Source organism: Meleagris gallopavo, chromosome 5 (genome assembly GCF_905368555.1).
Source record: "Meleagris gallopavo chromosome 5, MGAL_WU_HG_1.1, whole genome shotgun sequence".
Taxonomy (NCBI): Eukaryota; Metazoa; Chordata; class Aves; order Galliformes; family Phasianidae; genus Meleagris; species Meleagris gallopavo.
This window is the reverse complement of record NC_139408.1, coordinates 31,071,489-31,093,496: the sequence shown is the minus strand read 5'-3', so window position 1 is coordinate 31,093,496 and position 22,008 is coordinate 31,071,489. Positions and strand designations below refer to the sequence as shown.

Here is a 22,008-nt window from a genome sequence, read left to right as displayed (position 1 = left end):
GTAAACAAGGGCCTGCTTTCATTCTGTGCTAATAAAATGTTCTGATGTTTTAAGAGTTTTAGAGTTCATATGTAAGAGTGGATAAATTGCAATAAATGTATAGGTTTGTTGTTGCTGACTAGATAACTGTAAAAATTGTCAAAATTGTCAATATTTTCCTTAATAGAAGTATATCTCTTCATGCCAAGTGGATAATGAATCTAACAGCTTTTATGTTTTTATTCTTTTTTTTTTTTTAATAGCATCCAAAACTCTTATAAATAGTATGCTACGAGATCCTTCTCAGATTCCAGATGGAGTTCTAGCAAATCAAATCTATCAGGTATTAATCACAGTTGTCTTTTTCTTTCTTTTCTTTCTTTTCTTTTCTTTTTTTTTTTTTTTCCTGTGGCGATGCTGTTATCTGCCTAGCAGAGTAAAAGATTTTAAACCTCATTTAATTACTGTCATCGTAAACTATCACTGAGGTCAGGGTGCACCATAAATGGCAAGGCAATATTTGTGAGGGGAACATTTCACTTTTTAATAGCTTGCTTTTATAGTGAATAAAAGCATGCAGTTTTTGTTTTCTGTGATTAAATCTGAACGGCATCTGATAGCCTTTCTGAAGAAAAGTAATTACTGTTTTTAAGATACTGTTTAACTGTAATGGTTTTGTAGTTGCCCATCACTATACTACTTCTCTTATTTGTCTGCAGTGTACTGTGAATGACTGTTGTTATGGACCACTGGTGGACTGCATCAAACAGTATCCTTTCCCATAAAATTTTAGGTGCACAATTGACGAGCTTAGACTGTGTGGAAGAGATGTGTCTAGCTTTAACCTGACATAAAGTTCTGCTTCACAAAACACATTTCATACTCCTCTGTTTTACATTCAATCAGCTAGAGGGTCACTGCAGAGCTTTCTCTTACACTGCTTAAAAAAATCTGATGGAGTATGGGAAGTTGTCAGTTTGGCGGCTACACATTCATATACCTGATTGAACCTCTTTGGTTTTGATTAGTCAAAAGTCATATCTGGTTTTCTGTTAAGACCAGTTTAATCTGCTTTAAGCAGTGAGGCTGAACTAGATGATCTCTTGAAGGACCTTCGAATCTCAACTGTTCTGCAATTAAATTAATAAGTTGCATAGATAGTGTTGAATTTCATAGCATTTGTTTTGAATATGAATTTTAATTAGAATGTGTTCAAGTGCAATTCAAGTTGTGATATGTTGTCTGACTAGCACTTTTTAAAATGTATCTAACCTTCTAGTGATATAGTAAAAGAGCATTATGTAGCTTGAATTTTATGAGATTTTTTTTCTTTTTTATGGTAGTGTTGAAATGATTAGAGATCCTCAGAATCCAGTGAGGCTACTGGGGGAACTCCACACAGCACTGAGTTTTCAGGACTAAGTATTTATTTCAAATTTTGTAGTAATTATTTTTGTAACCTCAAGCTTGTATTAATGAAGTCCTAAATAAGTAGCTCTACTATTTCAATTTGTTATTGAACAAACAATTTTAAATTCATAGTCTTTGTCCCAAGTCATAGAGAATCCTTCCATAAATCTCTGCATCCAGTTTGGAGTAAGATCTGGATTTCACTGTTCAGCAGTAGGATAGGAAATCAGCAATAATTTTTAGTTATGCATGAGAAGCACTTCCTGTGGTAATAATGCATGTGGTGGTTATCTCTTAAAATGTATTCTTTCCATTCCAAATATTCGCATGGTATCTACTACAGTCCTGCTCCCATTAAGTTTAACAACAGCAGGATAGAGTTGTAATTATACTTGTGATTTGGGACTTTTTTGTGTTTTTTTGTTTGTTTGTTTTTTGGTGAGACTGTCTTCAACATTAAACAAAGTGGATTAATCTAACAAGTTCTACTTTTGAAACAGTTGTTCATTATTTTTTTAATCCAAATTAGGTACTGTTGTCAATGAACAATCTGGCAAAAGTCTTCTGAAAATGTCATGTTTAAAAATAATAATAGCAATTTTTAAGAATAAGTTGTCTGCAGTCTAAATAATCTTCCCTATCCTCTCCAGATTCTGGCTCAAGTTAAGTTATTGAATATGCAGTGACATCAGTGAGAATAATGAGGGAGATTTTCAATTCCATTCTGGTACAGAAAAGCCTAATACTTGACTGTGTGAGTGCATTATCTTCAAGTATGTTGCTGAATTAGATGTTAATTTTGAGGTGCATAAAATAGTTAAAAATCAATTTAAAGGTAAGGTTTTAAAAGCATAATGTCTTCTGAAGGACTGCATATTGATTTTAAATATAACTATCTAATTGTATATGCATGGACTAAAGTATGAAGTCAACCTCTTTGTAAATGCCAAGAGGCTATTTTTCAGTAATAGTTCAGATGCTTACGGGAAACTAGGCTGCTAGATTGCATGAGTAGAAGATGGCTTGTGAGGTTATTTACAAGTTTTGCCTCATGGTCATTGCCATACATCAATAATAGGTATTATTATAGCCTAAGTGTTTCTGTTTATGGTGCATTATAAAATCTGTTTGCGATATTTTTCTTACATTTTTGCCATTCTTCATTTGCCCACATTTTTGTTCTGTGACTACTAGTACAGTGTAATGTAATATACATCTTCAATTGATTAAAACTTTGTATGTATGAAACGATTTCTTGTAATTAGATTTTTCTTCTTCAGCATAAAATGTTGATGTAATTTAAGTAATTAACTGTAATTTTTTTGAAACTGTAGTTTTTTTTAAGAAGTTATTCCAAACAGAACCAAGAATTTAGTTGTTTTTAATGTAAGATTCTTTATTGTGATATTTCATAAGATTCTTCTTAAGAGCTTCCAGAACAGAACTTTGACTTCTAGATGGATACGTTAAAAATATTTGAGCAGTGACTTTTTTGCATATTGCTAAGAATGCCACATTGGTTCAACAGGCTGTCAGTGAAGTGGAAAGGACCTCACTGTAAAATATTATTTCATCTTTTCCTGACATAAGTTCATGCTTCTGAAAAATCAATTAAGAAGATGTTTTGTACCAGTAAGACGTTTCAGATGTATTAAGTACCTAACAATTTCAGAATATAAAGCAAAAAAGTTTATTTCATTGTTTACTGAATTAGAAAATTGATACATGAATCATTAAGGAGTAACTTAAAAGCTATGTGGCCACAGGTTTCAAGCTTACACTTTATTTTAAATTTGGAGAGAAAAAATAGTATGAATATAAATATCACTCTTATGTGTACAGAATAAATGTTATGTAATGGATCTTAATTTTGTAAAATGTATGTTGATGCTGTATACAATAGTCTGATTTTCACAAAGTGCTAAATACCTCTGCAGATCTCTGTAAGGAATCTGTAGACACATGTTCTAATCATTAATTACTCCAAAATGAAAGTGAAGGCCAGTAAATTTTATCATGAATTACTTTACATATGGTTTTTGTTGTGACATTGGTTATTTTCCAAAGTAATCTTCTATTTCTTAACTTGATGCTATCAGCGCTATTGGACACGAGCATGAAGTCTTGCTGCGAGAAATGCTTTTGGAAAAAAATCTTTCTTTTATAGGTAAGAATCAATGATAAAGGCTACCCAGTGAATCCTTAACTTTAAAGATTTGCGGGACTGTTTGCTTAAGAAAAAAATAAGACTCAATGCTCTTTGTATCAGTTAGTAAAAGAAGAGTAAAAAATGATTGATGCTATACATGTTATCTTTTATTGATTTAGAACTGAACAGGAACTCAGTTACCTAATACCTTATATATACAGTACATGCAGAGGCTTGCAATTAATATTTAATAGAATAAGTAGCTGAAAAAAAAATGCTTTAATATCTGCTGCAGTATTACTTTTGGTGTCATGAGATATTAGCCGTAATCTATGAGACTTAGGAGGAAGAATAAGAAATATTAGCTTCCAAATGCTTTATGTATTAAAGAACTGCTAGAAGATTCACTCATTTGGCTTTCTGTGCAGTTTCTGCAGATTTTTTCCCACTGCCTTCAAACAGTGCAAGTCCCTGTATTTAGTTATTTTAAAGATTAATTGGTTAGGAGGTTGTTTTCTGTTGTTGTTGTTTTCCTTTTAGCCTGAAGAACAGTTTTTGTATATTAGTACCATTAAAACAATGATTATTATTTAAAGGGTTAGTTCTCCTACCATGATTATAAACTTGACTTCTAAATCTTGAATTCCTTATGTGATTAGATAATATTAAAGTGAATTTCTGTTCTTTTTTTAAAGATGTGTGTTGTACTAAGTTTGTATAATTAAAGGATATAACTGATTTTACCAGTAAAAATAGATTCAGGATAAGATTTTGGAAACCTTAAACGAGTTGAGGAAATTAGGAAGAATACTGAGATTTTTAAAAGGTTGGTCCATATGATTAAGGAACAATTTATTTTTCTGTTACATACAAACTTGCAAATGATACTACAAAAATGGGAGAAGATATTTTTTCCTACGTGGCTCAAAGATTATTGATAATAGACTTAAGCTGTAATTGGAGAGTTAAAATACTAAACTGTTCTAGGCACAATAAGTATAAAACAAGCTGCCAAGGAAGGTTATGGAATCACCTTCAATGAAAAATTCAAGGCTAGACTTGACATTCATCCATCAAAGCTGGAAATGAAATCAATCCTGTCATGATACAGGAGAATGGACTAGACTCACTAATGGATCCTCAACCCAATGATTATCATTTTTTTGGCTTGTGCAAGCTTGGATAGTACACAAATCAGATTTAAATTTTATTGATTCATAACCTTGGGTAAACATCAATTTTGTCTTTAGAAATAAGCTCTAAGAAATTTGTACTGTCAAATCAAAATGTCTAGAATGGGTTAACTTGTCAGCATTAAAAGATATAAATGAGGGAGTTTAATTTATTGTTTAGATTTTTTGCATAGTGATGTATCATCTATTCGTGATTTAAGGTATGTTAACTGGTATATTATTTCTTTCTGTGGGATGTGTCTTTGAGGTTCTGAGTGTGAGTAAAAAAAAAAAAAAAAAGAGAAACAAAAAATATTTTCCTAAGTATCTGTAAGATGAACCTTACTGAAACCCTTGCAGTAAAATTTTTCTCAAAAATTAGATTAATACTTAAAGAAGGACCTCTGAAAAACAGTAGAGATGGCAGTATTTCCTATAGGTTAGCAGGTTCAGACTTGGTTATCAGTAAGATGGAGTTCCAGTGTAGCCTGGGACTTAGCTTGCTGCACTTAAAATTCTTTTACTTTTTAACCCATGTATGAAAGAAACAAAATTCTTGCTGCCATTTCATGTTAGTGTATTACTCTGGTACTCTAGGATAATAAGTTCTTCCTATCAGTTATTTTCACCTGGGAGACTATATTACAGAAGAAAAAAAGTCTGACAGCATTTAAGGGCAGATAGATGATTAATTTTTAGAGCAGATAGCCTTCAAAGCCTACAGATCAGAAGTAACACCTCCAGAATCCCCCAGAAATTGACTGGGAGCCTGCACAAACTGATGGGTTTTGCATTCTAGTAATGCATAGTTCATGAGAAGCTCGTAACTTCCTCTTTACGTCAGAAACAGTTCTCAGACCTTTAGTGCTTTGCTTGGGATTTATGTAATCATTGAAAACATTCTCTCAAAATAGGCTGACTACCTTCCCTTCCTTACTGATTCACTTGCCTTGCTAAATTACCAGGAATTTCTAGATTTAACAAAGGCCCTGACTCAATCTTTTCATGTCTTTGCCTACTCCAGAATATATTAGAAAAGGTTTCAGCTCTAATGGGAAGATATATAACTGACCTTTCTAGAATCTTAACCTTCTTTGTCTGCCATCATGATGTCCCTTAGTAGCTTGCATATAAATCATGAAATCTGTTTGGTGTTTTTTGCTGTAACCAAAAATGTGCTGTTGCTGCATATTGATACACCATTAGAAGAACATTTGGTTTCTTTGTTATATCCAGAGGCTAGTATAAAAACAACGACGAGTTCATAGAATCACAGAATGGTTTGAGTTGGAAGGGACTTTAAAGATCATCTAATTCCAACCTCTGCCATCATGGAAGGGTTGTTCAAATTTAAATGGTTAAGAGTGGTTAATATAAAGTAAGGATAAAGCTCTAGATGTGTTGGAAATCCAAACAGATCAGCCCCCTGTAGACAAATTTCAGTTGTTTCAGTGTAACTTTCATATTTTAGGATGAACAGCTTTAATTGCCATCATCTGGTTTTCAAGTAGTTGTTAAGCCATTACTTTGATGCGTACAAAAGCTAAAAAAATCTTCGAAAGTGTGCAGAATGATAACTACACCTTCTGTACCAATCTAAAACATTTATGGGTTGCACTTTCTTTTCCTGGGGCTTGGGCTTAACAAAATCTTTTCAAAGGGTGATTTGGGTGAATTTCTGTAGTTCTTTTTTTTTTTTTTCCAAAGTTATAAAGTTCAAAATAATTGAAGAAACAATAAAATATAATTATTTTGCTTCATGTGATTGTCAACTTACATCAATAATAAAGGTGTTTTTTAATATATTTTTCACCATTTCTCATAGTTCAAACTGTTAGGGGAAGCGAAATGAAAACATTCAGAAAAACATTGTAAACAGAAATCATACTCTGTTCCAAGCCATGAGGCAAATAATTTCAAAAGTACTTAGACATCCTCAAAAACGAGTCCAGTGAAGAGTATTAAACATCGTCTCAAAACATCTTCCAAATTGACCAGTCAGGACATGTTTTCTGCCCTGGTTTCCAGTATATGATTTTTGTTTGCATAAGGTAAATTTCCTTAAATTTCTGACACTAAACTTTGTTACATATGATAGAAAAGTCTGAATTTTCTATTACATTTTCCCTACATGAAAATTTCAGTGGGGATATTTTGTTATCCTTTCTAGACTGCTTGCAACAGAGCTTGATGAAACTGGGTTTGTTTGTTTTTTCAAGATAAAGAAATTACATTCATTTCCATATTGTGGCATAAGGACCATAGGTTCTCTTAAGCCAGAACCTTGCTAATCTAAACGTATTTTATCCATATATCTAACAATCAAAGTTTGAATGTAGCCAACAATCAAGTCTGGCTCCAAATCCTATGAAAATTTAGTAACTGACCAAGTAATATAAATTAGTGTTGCATTCCAGAGACCTGCATTTACAGTGCAATGTGTTTACTGTGAAGAAATGCTGTTCAAAAGAAATACTATAGCTGTCAAAAACAATAATCCACCATTGTAGTTTACACTTAATTGAACATACAACTTTTCAGAATTACTGCTGTCCTACTTGCTGTATTACTTAGTTCACTGTATTGAAGAAAAAAAAAAGACGTCAGACTTTTTTTCTTCAACAAGGAAAGGGAAGGAAGGCATTAAATATTAAAAATAAATATTAAAATATTTTTATTTCTATGTGTATATATTTTTCTTATCATTAAAAGGTTGCTTGGACTGAAATTGCTGACCTTTCAGAATATGCACAAAATATTCTAAAACTGAGTACTGAACATTGGCCATGAAACTACTGTCCTAACCTGATAAATGGATTGGAAATAAGCTACCCAACAGTAGAATGGACCATTAATTTTAATCAAAGGTGGTGTAGAAAGGCGAATGGGATGCATGACAATGTCAACAGCCCAGTAGGTGTTAAGGGGCTACACAGCCTTACTTGTTACTAGGTTCTGCCATTAGTTGAGCTTCGGTGAAGACAGAAAGCCATGCCTGGAATTGAATGACCAGGTCACTCCAAAATCTAATGAAGAAATGGTGTTTCGGAAATATCAATGTAATGGTATTGGAAATCAAGGACAATAGTTTAAAAAATAGTGAGGGCTTGCTTGGTGCTTTTTTTCTTTTTTAAAGAAAGCATCCTTTTTTTGCTCTCTTCTTTCTTACTCATTTCTTAAAACATTCAGCTTTAATTCAGAAGCAGTAGTTATATAGCTTATGTTAAGAAAATTTCTAAATTCTTACGTGTTTAATTTTACAGTAAGAGAAGCTAGAATCATGACATCCCTCTTTAATAGATTTCTGGAAGAGAAGAATTGTCATGTTGGTGGTTGTTTGCTTTTTTTGTTTGTTTGTTTGTTTGTTTTAAACGCCTTTATGTTAACATTAAAATAAAGTCATGAAGGCAGCCGCAATATATCTATGTTTGTGGCGTTGGTAGGATTAATCTCAACAGCTCCCTAATGTGAGGAAACTCTTCTTTCAATCAGTGAATATATCTCTTTATTTTGAATATTTGGAGGTTATAAAATACGGTATGACAGCTTGAATTAATGATGTTTATAATGAAGACATAAAAATGCAGGGATGACAAAGAAGCATTTTTATATCCATGCTTCAGGTTTTCTACAAAGGTTCATTTAATCTGACACAGCATTGCATGCATAAGAAAGATATGTATGACTGCATTAGTAATTCTTACATTCTTATTTAAAATAAAATTAATTATACTGCTGTCTACTTAATAGAAGAGTTTTATAAACAATAGGTCTTGTTCTCTCTGTGTAGCTGAAGATCAGCTTCGTGCAAAGGGTTATGACAAAACACCAGACTTTATTTTAGAAGTGCCAGTAGGTAAGTCTTTGAAAAGAATTGTTATTACTTTGTATAGAAGTGTATATCCTCTAATATTACAGATACTTAAGAAACAAGAATATGAAGTATGTTACAGGATACTAAATATTTCTCAGGGGTTTTTTATGTTTACTCAGTAATTTTAAGATCATCTACTTCGGGTCAGAATGGTACTACTCAAAATACAAGTAGATAATAGTATTAATGTTTTCAATCTCATTATCACAAAAATAAAAATAGAAAAAGTAATCAATTGTGGGAATCCACAAATCCCCACTCAGTCTGACTTGTTCTAACCACTGTCTTTGTATGCTGAACTGTGAAATACCTGTAATTGTCTTAAACTTTTAGACCAAATCAACTTCAAAGCAGTCTTGAAGTAATACCATTATACCTCTAGGTCATTGTGTAAAGGTTTATCATGGAGTAGTCCTCTATTTTTTTAAAAACCCTACATCACAGGAAGCAAGAAGGAATAAAAGTAGATATAAAGGTCATGCTAAAGTTCATCTACATATTCTGGTCTTTCGGTCAAGTAAAGAGGTAATATGACCCATTGATTCAACCATGGAAGAAAAAGAATAAACATTATCCAAGTATGAAGGATTCTTAAGCACTTTTTGTAAAATGCCTTTCATACCAGAAGACTTCTTTATCTGTTTATAACACAACTATGCAGATGTTTATAGGTTGTGTGTTAATAAAAATAAAAAGGCTTAAAGCCCTATATGAAAGCCATATTCATGACTACTTTTTTTGTTCTTCATATTAACAAAAGAAGGAACTCTTACAGATAACTGATTCATTTGTGGTAGAAGGAATTGAGTGCATACTATTAAAAATTTTTATCCTCAGCAGTTCTTCAGATATAATCTTTCAGCATAGTAGTCTTTCTTATCTAGTAGATAAATAAATATATTTATGAGAGCCTTCTAAAAAGTTTTTTAAGACTTCCTTAACTCAGTACTGATATGCCACATTGTCCTTTTGGAGAATGGATGATCCTTTTGAGTGGCTGTCATGATTTCTTATGCAAAATTAGTTTATCAGTTTCAGACAGGGCGTTCCTTCACCGAAAAACAAACAAAAAAGGGGATCATTTTATTGCAAATTAAATATTATTATTAATATTGCAAATTCAGTCCTGCAAGAAATAAGGAAAGACATCAATCAGTGCAAATCCCAGAAACAGAAATTCCAAATCAGATCTTTCACATATCCATTCTTATGCCTAAATTCTTCCTGCTGAAGCATTACTCATTTTGAAAAAGTCAGGAGGCAGATATATATCTATGATAACCTTTCTTGTTGTTCTCACACCTTCCACTCTGGGCTAAGAATTTTCTAGCTTTAGCAGCTTAATTAACTGTTCATGATAATCACCAGAAGTCTTCAGTTCCTTTCCACCGAAGTAAGGCTGAAAGTAGGATGCAGTTGCATCTTAGTCTGGTCTGTAATTAAACTTAAATTGAAATAGCTATCCATTAAAATATGTGTTATTTTTTAAAAAACATCATCTATATACATATTTGAAAAATATATGTAACTCTATTGTAAGCATGAATTATGTGGTAGATTGGGGGCTAAATAGGGTATTCCCAGACATATTCTTAAGACTGTTCAGTCTGATTTTTACAATTCACTTATTTTGCTGTCACCCTAGCTGTTGAAGGACACATAATTCACTGGATTGAAAGCAAAGCCTCATTTGGTGATGAAAGTAGCCACCAAGCCTACTTGCAGGACCAGTTTTGGAGCTACTGGAATAGGTAGGTACATTTCTGTTATTTTTTCATATAGATAAAAATAAGACAAATTTTCTTTTAAAGAAGTTACCAGGGAAAAAATAAGCACAAATGGCTTTTGTATTAAGCCATGTGAATAAAATATGTGTTATTAATCTGGCATTTTGAATTTTATTAATTAGTGTGTCAAATTTCAATGCTGAAGTATTTGTGAAAAAATAATACTTTAAATGCTAGCATGCAACAGATATATATGGTGTTTTTACAGTAATGCTAGTTTACAAAATAAGCTGCTGTGGTACAGAAGTTTTATTTCAATTTTTTTAGTACTTGACTAAAGGAAGATTCTGTAATGCTAGCAAGATACCAAACTTGTTTTAAAATCTTAAAGTCTAAAAAGTAGGCCTTGTATGTAGAAAATATTGCTGACTGTCAGTGTGTCTAAGACAATTCTGATTTGCTTTTGTTTGATAAAATGTTCTTCTGGTATGTTATCTACATGTTACATAATAATAATGTATTCTTTTCAAGCTAATATATGTTAGGTGATTGGGAATATGGGGATATGCTGGACATGAATTTTTGAGTGTTGATTTCATTTTCATAAAAATCCTTTCTTTTAAAGACAATTCAGTCTTTAAATTTCAGTAATTTAGTACTGCAATTCAGTACTGAATACTGAAAGTCCAGTAACACAAAAGGAAGATCGTTATTGTATATAGTTGTATATCTTTCCAAGGTAATAGCAGTCTTCTCACTAGACAATTTTTCTCCTCAAACTAATAAGATACTCATCTTTAATTTGTATGTGGTGGAACACTTAGTAAGGCAGTGAGAGAGGTAAATGATAATAAAGGATTTATAAAAGTATAGATTAAGATATCTTCTCAGTATTCAGACAGCTTCAGAGAAATCTAATGGGGGGTGGAGAAAATGGTACAAAAATGGTTGAACATGAAACTAACAGCATATACCAATATCAGTGGCTAGTCTGTGGTGTCTATTGTTTTTCATCTAAGTATAAAAAATGCTAGGATAAAAATTGCTAGCCTTAGCTTGGGAAATAAAACAACCTCTGTAGGAAGCAGCAGAGAGAAGCCGTATCTCAAGAGTAACACTGTCAGAAAACATAACTGCATAATTATGCTCTGCAACAGCATTTGTTGGTATGAGAAGGGCCTACTCTTGCTAGACAATCCCAAAGAGCAATGAATTGGAGAGGTTGAACTGAGGTTATGGGAACCTCAGGAAGACTATCTATTGTTGGGCAAAGATGCTGAACTAAAGAAAATTATAGAAAGAAATTTGTAAGATATATAACCGGAGTGCAAGAGTTAGAAACAATTTTAAGTACATAGGAAATCATGAGAGTTACAGAAAAGATGCTGTTGCAAATGGTGCTGAACTTGCACAGCAGTGTAAATAAGATTGGATGGAGCATCTCAGGCCAGGAGGAGACCATTAGATGTACTGGCTAGAATATTTTCTGAGGAAAAATGATATGTTTGAGGGGATGCACGATGGTATAAGAGGAAAAACAGCTCTAACATTTGAATTTTATATAGACAACGTTAATATTATAGAAATACAAAGTTGAGGTGAGGGGAAAGTTGAATAGATAAGTGGGATGAAGTCACTGATCCATTTCATGTTTGCAGTAAAATTGTTGTTGCAGAGCTGAACTTGTAGTCTCTTTCTATTTGTGCCAAACAAAATGACTATCTGCATGTTTGAACTATAAAATGTGTAAAATACATGAAAATAATATGTACCCTTTGAACCTGACATTTCTGAAAGAAATTTTGTATCAGGAAACCAGAGCTTATCTAAATTCATTTTAATTTTATCATTTTCATAATTATTATTGCAAATTCAAACTTGGAATAACATCTCTCACTGAATTGCTAGTCAAGTACATGTAATGTTGCAAAAGCTAGACTGAATTGACATGTGGATTATTAAGGATGATTTGTAGGTCGTTTTCAGAATTTGCCTAATTTTTTCTTATAGCTTTCTTTATTGAAAATAACTATAAAACCTGGTGATTCTTACATATGTAATGACCTTACATTTGCGTGAAGGAAACTAGAAATCTCTTCACTGAAATGTGTTATATCCTAAGTCAAGAATTTAACATTAGGTCAACTGTGGAAATTAGGTATAATTTTATGGATTCTTTTTGTTTGTTGTTTGGGTTGTTTGTTTTTTGTTGTTGTTTTGTAAATACAAATCCTGTTGGTACTGTATGATCAAACTAACACTATCACAATGTCTTCTGGATTGAGTTGTGAATTACCAAAGCTTCTTCTAATATAATGGCAGTTGGGTTAATCATAGAATCATAAAATTCTTAGAGTTGGAAAGGACCTCTGAAGGCCATCTAGCCCAACTCCCCTACAATGAACAGGGACACCACAGCTAGACGAGGTTGCCCAGGGCATTATCCAGCCTCACCTTGAAAGTCTCCTGGGACAAGGCATCCACCACATCACTAAGCAGCCTGCTCCAGTGCCTCACCATCCTCACTGTAAAAGATTTTTTCCTTATATCCAACCTAAATCTACCCTGCTTGAGCTTCAAGCAATTTCCCCTTGTTCTATCACCTTCTGAAGAGTTTGTCCCCTTCTTTCCTGTAGCTTCCCCTTAGATACTGAAAGGTTAATGAACACTTGATGACAAATTAGTTTGCATGTAAGTTAGATAGTCAACTGTTGTTGCTCTCTGAAAGTGTTTAAGTGGAAAGACACAGGCATAGCTGGACAAACTGTGAATCAATTTTGAATGATTTAATAAATTAGCCTACCCAGGGATCTCTCAGCCCAGAGATTTCATCCTTTCCACTTGAAGGAGAAATCTTTTGGAGAAGATACATCAGTTCATAACAGATGTATTGTGACACTCAGCCTGTACTTCAGGGTTTTGTAAACCTAATCTGGTGGCTTAAATTAAAACTCAATTGAAATTGGAGAGAAAAGCTTTAAGCTTTTTATCCTGCTACATATGGATAGAAATACACGTCTTGATATTTTGAAAGGAACAAAGGTGATAGCTTTTAGACCTTTTTCATTGAGCTCTTGTTTGTTTCTCTGAAAAGTAGGAGTGAGTCTGGAATAGTTTCTGGGTCTTTTTCCACATTTATAACAAATGTAAATTTAATTCTGCACAGAATATAACTGAAAGCTTTAAACGTAGCTGTGGTTTCTTTGCTGTAATGTGTATGTTTCAGTAAATCCTGTAGTCTGTGCTAACTAAATCTGTGAGAGTCTTAAATAGGTCTGTACTGACAGGAAAGAAATGGCACTTTCTCATTTAACAGAACAGCTCCCTAGATTCAGTCAACCATGTCTGTTCACCTCAGTGCAAAAGAACACCTTTTTATTACTCTGAGTTCTGCAGGGACAGCTTAGCAAGGTTTTTTATGGCTCATACATCAATGGTATTGTTAAGCAATTTTCAGTTGCAGTGCTACACTGCAACCTCATCTTCAAATTAAGCTTCATATTAAAAATGCACACAGTGTACCTTGTCAGTGGGTTTGCACAGTTGTAATTTAGAGTGCTCTTTAGACATTGAGAATTTTCACTGTTAAGTAGGAAAAAGAAAGTTTAGTCTTGCATATTCCCAGACTGCTTTTGCAGACTGGTACCCAGAAAGAAGCTATTTTACATGCTGAACAAACTTAGTATACTTACCAAATTCATATATTTACCAAATCTCTTCCTTCTATGTTTTTTTCCTCCAAAACAGTGTCATTCACTGATCAGTCTACAGCTTTCACTGCCACCATGTAAACATGACAGCTGCATGTGCAGAATATAACTGCTTAATGCACATGTAGGAGATGCCACATTCTTCCTTGTCCACTAGTCTGCCTTGGTGTATTTCATGTAACCCTAAGGATCAAAACTGTTGGGTAGTCTGTGTAGTCAAAACTAATTTGAAGAGCACGAACTTGAAATAATATAGATTGCACTTTAAAACAGTGTCCAAGAATAAGTTGTAAATTATTTCAGGATTAAATGAGCACTATGTCTTTTTTCTTTCCATATTGTCTAATGTTATAATTTTTTTCTAGGTTTAATTAAAGTCCGAACTGTATGAGTCTTAATTGGAGCTGATAGACAAGGCTGCTGTTGTCTAAAACATTGATTATTAGAGATTGAGATTATCAAATTTTTTCAGGTAAATGTGAAAAGAAAAAAGTGTTTAAGATTTCATTTCAGTTACAAACATAGCTGATCTGCTCTTAGGTCCTTTTGAGAAGAGTGTTCTGATCAAACTCATTTGTAGTTGACAGTAAGAATGAACCATATGTGAGCAAAGACTGAATCAGAACATCAAATTGATGCTTTTTTTTTTTCTGCAGTATAGCTTAAAATTGCCTGACGTGTTACATGAAGACCGTTTGAGTAATATTTGACTGATTGTAGGTGGTGGGGAAAATGGGAATTATGCTGTGGGTTTATGGCTGTCTGTTCTATAACAGGAGCTATATTCATCAATTGAAAATTGTTTAAAAAGTTGTGCTGGTGAGTTGAAAGCCAGTGGTATAACAACTTGACTTGGAGGAAACCTTGGGAGTTGCATTTGTCAAGTGGCTAGGAAAACTGTTCATGCATACCCAGTATCCAAAGCTTCATTGGCAGCCCAAACATAAAGAACTGAAAGGTCATTCTTCTTCTTGCAGTATGATGGTTTGTTGACATATTTTGACACACTGGTACAATGCTGAAAGGTTTTGACCTTACTGCAACACTGAGGGAGTTAGGGTTTGTTTAGCTATTTAATGCTTGTAGATTTTCACACATGCTGAGTTTTGCTTTGCTTCTTCTTCTGTCCTTTTTGACTCTACTTGAATTAGTGAATTAAACTTAAACAAAAATGGATGTAGAAAGAGGGAATTTATGATGATTTTTACAACTTAGGACTGTGGAAAGATGTTTCTTTAAAACTTTTTTTTCTTAGAATGTACCATGCCAGCTTGCTCACCTTAATAGCATAAAGTAAGATGTTTGTTTCTAGACAACAAAAACAAGATTCAAAATCAGTGATATTTTCTACTAGATTACAATTTTCAGTATTTTAATTTATAAATATAATAAAATTCTGTGTTCTTTCTGTACACACACACAGGTTACACAAATGTTCTTCATATGTTTAGCTTATTTCTGGAAGTGTTTAATGTGAATCATTGTTTTTTTTATTTAATGATATGAAAAGCATAAAAATCAACATGCAGTTTATGCAAATTTTTTCTAGTTTAGAAACAGAAGAAATATGTTTGCAATTTACTAGTCATCCCTTCTTTAATAATGTGATTAAATAACAGAGCATGAAGACATTTTCCATCAAGACCACACCTCAGGACTAGTATTGCTATAATGTTAGTTGTTTTACTGATGATTTTGTTTCATTTTATATCAAAACTCGTTTTCTTAAAACAAAGAACAAATAGACCATGCTGTGTACAGATTTCTGTTTATATTTGAATGATTGATGTTAGTTAAATACGGATTTTCCTGTTTTATTGCATTTAAATATTGTATTTAATATGAATATCAAAATGGGATTTTCATTAAAATTGTTACCATGAAAGATTGTTATGTGCTCAACTTAAAGAGTAGCAAATGAGGCACTATACAGCTTTATTTAAATTATTTCTCCCTTACATAATTCTGGACTGCCTTAAATATTATCATGTCACAAGAGACTCATGTAGTGCAGATAGAGTATTTTCAGCCTCCATCCACATTACTGCAAAGCTTCAACTCCAATTTTCGTGGTATTTCTCATTCAGATTAGACAAGCATCTATGTTTCTGTACAATAAGAGCTGACAGCATAGATCCTGCTATGCTTGCCAAAGGCCTGGTTGCAGACACTCCACTATGTCAAAGAATGTCAACCCCCCACAGACCTTACCTTTCAGAATTCCTTGTAATTTTTAATTGACATTTACATCTGACATTTTCAATGTATTTCTTAGTGTTGAATCTTTATCTACATAGTAATAGTTAAAACCAAAGCAAAGCAAAAAGAATCTCTTCCTATAAACTATGATATCACATAATTTTTATTTAACAAGGCCAGGTTGCTGAGCTGAAACTCAAGAATGACCAACTCCCCCTTGCTTCATGTAAGTCAGTAACTTTATATTTGCTAGTCTAATCTATTTCAAATGGCAATTGAAGAGAGAAGTAGGAGTATAAAGAGAAATTTAACTTTTAGTACTAGTGAACAAAGCACAGATTTATTATTATTTCTCTACATCTTGCACATAAAGGATATAGGGATTTCTAGTAACATTTTAATTTTTCCTTTTGAGTCTGTTACTTGAATACTGAAAGTGGTATCTTCATACCTATGTTCATGCTACATGTACATGCAAACAGCATAATATTGAAAATGAAATTAAGCTGGCAGGCATCTAATTTAGCTGCATGTTGCAAAATTTGTTGTGCTTTATTCCTTTCAGAAATCCCAGGTTTTCACTTGGTTTATAATAACAGAAACCTAATAAATTAGTGTGAGTATTATTATCTATCTCTAAGTTAGAATGAAGAACTATAGTTGATCATAAATGTCACAAAGCAAAGAAATAGAAGAAGCATTTTGTCACAAATAATGGTGTTTTTCTTCTAATTAGTTAATTTACATTTTACAAATTAAGGACAAGATTCGGGCAGAAGATAATCTAGTAGCATATCATACTTTACTGACCTGTATTTGTATATGCCAAATTTAAGTTAATTAGAAATGTAGATGCTGTTTGTTTTATCTGTCAAAAAGCTCATCTTAAAAAAAAATTCTAGACACAATTTTCCCCCCAACATTTATCATCTAAATAATAGTCTTGCCAAGATGGCAGCCTCATAATAAACTCTTTTCAGTGAAGTGATGAGTAATGAAGCTTGCTTGTGAAGGCAGCGAAAAATGTTGTCTAGCCAAATGTGTGAATATGATGGCTAGAGCATCAGTGGACTTTCTTAGTCATCAATCTTTTTAGTAGCCTCTTATACATCTGAATATTTTGATAGATGATCTAATAATTGAGTTATCTATCTTTCTAACTATCAGAGTTGCATAAAAATTATTCTCACATGCTATTGAATATTAAATATATTGGGTATCCAGTAAATTTTTCAGAAAAGGTTCAAGAGGTGGAGGAATTTAGTTATGTCTTAAGCACACTTTATTATATTGAATGATAAACTACTATATCTTGATATAAAACCATTTGTACTAATATAGGAAAAAAGTAAACATTGTCAATAGCCAATTAAGTGTAGGATTCGCAGTAAATAAACCATGTAAAAACAGGAGACTGGTGAGAGTAGAACACAATCTGAGAGAAATCTGAGGTATAAAATGAGTAGGTTCAGTAGGCCCCGACTGGTTAATGGGCAGCACTCACATTTACACAGTTGCACCAATTCCTTATTTCTAGGAAATTTTGGCTTAGAGGAAGAGAAATACAGTTGTACTGTGGAGTCCCAGGTTACCTTTCAGCCTCTGTGAAAGTAGTTTCCCCTGGTTAAAGATGCATCTGAGAAGTACATAATGAAACTGCTCATATCCTGTTTATGCTGGGAGATAATAATGTAGATTCAGGTATCTGCTTTCCCAAGGGAGTAATCTTGCATTATAAGAGGCACACAGGGTATATGGATAAGTTGCATTAAATACATCATCAGATGTGCCTTTCTAGGGTTTCTGAGCAGCAGAGCAAAACAATTGTTGGTGCCAATTATATTTTTTTTAAACACTACAGTTCAAACAGACATTTACATCATTCTTGACTACAGATGTATTTCCATTCAAAGGTTTAGGTAAAAATCACTTTAACAATTAAAAAAAGAAAAAGAATGCAAAATATTTTAATTTTTAATATTACATTTCCCTCTTGGTGTCACAGTTTGATTTATATTTAGTTGCATACTTTTCTGTAGATTATAAAATGTTACTTCCTGTAAATTTTTGAAAGTTGTATGTGGAGGATTTTTCTATTTAAAAAAAAAAACAACAATTAGTATGGATTGTAGATGTTTGGGTTTTTTTTTCATTTATGTTTATTTTATTTTTAAGTATGTTTATCAGTAGTTCTCCAGTTAGCAAAGTGAGTTTTCATTTACAAAACTAGAGTGACGAGTATTTTTCTGAGGAGTTACTCACTCATTGTGAAACTATAATGGAAAAGGAGAAAGGGAGAGATTGATCTCATGGAGCACGACAAGTACTTTGACAAGTACTTTTGTGAAAATATCATTGGGCCTCACTGGACCTTGCCACTGCATGCAGATCTACAAATTGAACAAAGTCTTGCCTGTCTTACCAACAGCAGCTGTGATTCTCATACTTAGTAAGTAAATGTTGATGCTTGAGTTCTTGTTAAGCAGGTCATAAGTGGTTTGATACATTTTGAATAAAAATAAAGCTAGGCAATGACATAACATGACTGGAGTATCAAAAATATGAAAGCTAGCAATAAAAATTGGATCTGAAGCTCAAAATTCATCTTTTAATATTGCATCTCACATAAAAACTCCACCTTTGTTTTCAGTGATGTTACATTAATTTTATGCAACTTTAAATGACACAAGCATAATTTCATTTAAGCATAATTTAAACCGAGAAATAAGGAAGTAAGAAACAAATTGGAAGAAAAGGTAAAATGTTTCACTCTTGTTACTTGGGGAGTTTTAATACAAAAAAAAGCTAAAATTGTTTCTGAGTGTATAAATTGATAAGCAGTTAACTACACATTTGATTAAAGTTAGTGTTTGATTTTGTGACTTCTTCTTGCATAAAGTAAATTGGCTTTATTTTAGTTACTATTTGTAGTATGTCTAGTTAAGAACATACCAATCTCCTGAGTATACATAGTGCATTATACAAACTTATTTGTATATTTATGTGTGTAGTTTTATAATGTATGTATGTCAATTAGGAAAAGAGGTCTTCATTTCCATTCATTAATCAAAATAGCAAGAAACTGTATTCCTTCTGGTTTGTCATTTGTTTAGTGCTCTCTCATCCATCACAAGACTTTGATATGAACATCAAGTAATCATGTCCTTTTATTTCAAATGATAAATATGCTGTTGTCATGAGTACTTAAAGACATCGAAGATTTACATCTAAATTGTTGAAAGTCTAACTTCACAGCGTCTCTGATGTGTGACATTTTTAATGAAATAAATAACTTTTTTTTAACTTGTCATGATTAGGACTTACATATTAAAGTTACAAGGCTATGTTAGCTATGATGCTGAAAAAGAATTCTTCTTCCTCCAGTGTTTTTCTAGGGTTTGTTGTTTATCATCAAGGTACAATCAGCTGCACAAGAGCCTCTGCGGACATTCTTATTTGCTGGGTCCAAGCCTGTCTGTTCAGGTTTCATTATTTAGGTCTGATGTCTAGTTAGCTCGTATCAAAACTAATACCATCTGAAGTACCAGGCTTCCAGTGGTCACATAGCTAACATGAAAATTTCTTCAATCTAACTAATATTATTAAAGACAGTATCTCTTTAAACTTGAGCTTTGTTTCAGTGTCTATATCAATTACATCTTGCAAGTGGATTTCCTTGAATGTTTCGCTGCTTATTTCTGTAGATTAAAAACATCTGAATTAAATGATATTCTGCACATTTTTAAATTAAAAAGTGAAAATGCAGACATTTATTTTACTACCATTCTTACTGTGTACTGATACTTCTGAGATAGAAACACTGCTATATTCCTGGTTTCTTCTCATTGTTAATATAATATAGTTAAGTTGAAATGTTTTTGAAAGTAGTCATCTAGACAGATTTTATCAACTATTTTATCGCTTATGTAGAAAAAGATTGTGTGTGTCATGTAAATATGTAATTTAATTTTAGTTCCTAAAGAAAGCAGCATTTCTTAAGGTATTTGGGTTCACTGGTGCATGGTGAAACATTATTTCTTGCATTTCTTTTTTTATTTTTGCACTTGTTTTGTCCTGAATATCATGGCTACACTCATTTTGTGGTATAGTACTGAAATATCAAATATCTTTGATATTTGCAGTTCTAAGATACTTCAATTTATAGTCTATGAAATTTACAAGATAGTTCAGATAAGCGTTTAGTGAGGAATTCCACAAAATGATTTAAGGAACCATGGTCATGATCAGCTTACAAGTGCAATACTTTGTAATAGAGTACATATAGTACACACTAATATTAGTTTATCAATTTTTTATTATTATTCCTACCTCAGAGATGTTGATCACAATGTTTTTCATTTATTTAAGAGCATTGATTTGAACCCAAGTTCATTTAAATAATAAAATAATGTAAAATAGATCATTTTATTTTACTAATGTCTGACTTCTGAATATTTATCTTCATCTGGAATGCACTAGTTACTTGATTTTAAAATAATTAATAGGATGCATATTTCAGGCTCTGAGTAGAAGAGTAATTTTGAAAGTACGTTCTCATTTATTTGTTTCAAAAGAAGAAATACATCCTTCACAACACAGCTCTATACTGTAAGTGAGATTTTGTGACATGCAAAGGATGCATTGGGTTTTTGAGGCACTGAAACCGTAACCCAACTTGAAGAAGACAATAGTGGCAGTGAGCTTCTGTCCAGAGTTAAACAGCTGCAGAATTTGTAAACTGCGTATGTGTCAAAGTTGAAAATGTTAGCACTCTGATAGAAGCTTGAAAAGGTTAGACCTGATAAAAGCCATCAGCAGTTAAAATATGTGATTTATGGGAATGTAATGACACAAAATGCCTCATTTATCACTCATATATAGATAGGTTAAGGTTTCTGTGTCATACTTTAAAAACTTGACCACTTAGAATTGTCAAAATAGGTACTTAATTGCCCATCATACATTTCATTTTAAATTTCCTCTGCTTGAATTTTCCTGATTTTACTGTTGTTCTTCTCATATGGTTCTTTTTAAAGTCATTAATATTTCATATTTATTTTGTATTTGTTTCAAATTGTATGCTCAGTGCTCTGTTAGAACTTTTCTTAAGTTAAAGCTGCTTACTTGGACACTGTCCAAATCTTTGTTGATTTACAATGTAATTCAGCCTAACTGTAAGGAAAATAACTGAAGGTTTCAATTTCTTTTGTTTTATACCACTAATTCTCATCAAGAGTTTACAGCTTTCTAATTCAATCCGTACATTTCCTCTCCAAATTGAAATCCGAGATTTAAAAGTGAGATCCATCAGTTGGTTTCCAGTTGCAGGCACTTAAGTTACTGTTTAACTCCATACAAATTAAATTTAATCCAAAACTACCAGTACTGTTAAATGACCCTAAAGCAAAATAAAAATGGTAGGAGAAATGCACAGTAGTATGTTGTACTTTTCCTGATTTCATTTGAGGATAACAACTAGCAAGTCCCTTAGATTTGAGGCTGTTTCTTTTTTTAACTATCCACATAATAAAGCTAAACAAAATAAATGCAAATATGGATAATTTCTCATTAAGAAATTATCTTTAAGAATATTTATAAAACAAAGCAATTACTTTAAAGATATGGCATAATATTAAAATATATTAGCTGCAGAAAGAGAAAGTGTGGTAATAAAGTTTGAAGGATTTCTTTTTCTTATGTGCTTATCTTTTTTAAACTATTTAATCCTTTTAGTTCTTGATTTTATACAGAGAATTCTGAACAAAATAATTTTAATTTTTAATATCAA

At 32.4% G+C, this 22,008-nt stretch overlaps 2 protein-coding genes across 18 annotated transcripts in view; one reads left to right on the top strand and one right to left on the bottom strand.

Moving 5' to 3' along the window:
• LOC104911154 (uncharacterized) overlaps positions 1 to 22,008 on the bottom strand; it is a 143,570-nt gene that overhangs the window by 31,028 nt on the left and 90,534 nt on the right. Inside the window, exon 7 of one of the 11 annotated variants that reach the window (XM_085225107.1) lies at positions 18,390 to 19,918. The exons of the other annotated variants lie outside the window; for them this stretch is intronic. The gene's annotated coding sequence lies outside the window, so the exon portion shown is untranslated. Of the gene's footprint in view, positions 1 to 18,389; positions 19,919 to 22,008 lie in introns of those variants that run through there. 11 annotated transcript variants of the gene reach the window in all.
• Positions 1 to 22,008, top strand: part of CDIN1 (CDAN1 interacting nuclease 1) — a 114,801-nt gene that overhangs the window by 45,859 nt on the left and 46,934 nt on the right. For 6 of the 7 annotated variants that reach the window (XM_085225101.1, XM_085225097.1, XM_085225095.1 and 3 more), the window contains 5 exons: positions 243 to 322; positions 699 to 748; positions 3,489 to 3,556; positions 8,501 to 8,566; positions 10,230 to 10,335. In XM_085225101.1, the coding sequence (XP_085081227.1) occupies positions 243 to 322; positions 699 to 748; positions 3,489 to 3,556; positions 8,501 to 8,566; positions 10,230 to 10,335 (370 nt within the window). Of the gene's footprint in view, positions 1 to 242; positions 323 to 698; positions 749 to 3,488; positions 3,557 to 8,500; positions 8,567 to 10,229; positions 10,336 to 12,665; positions 18,337 to 22,008 lie in introns of those variants that run through there. The other variant, XM_085225099.1, reaches the window with a different exon arrangement.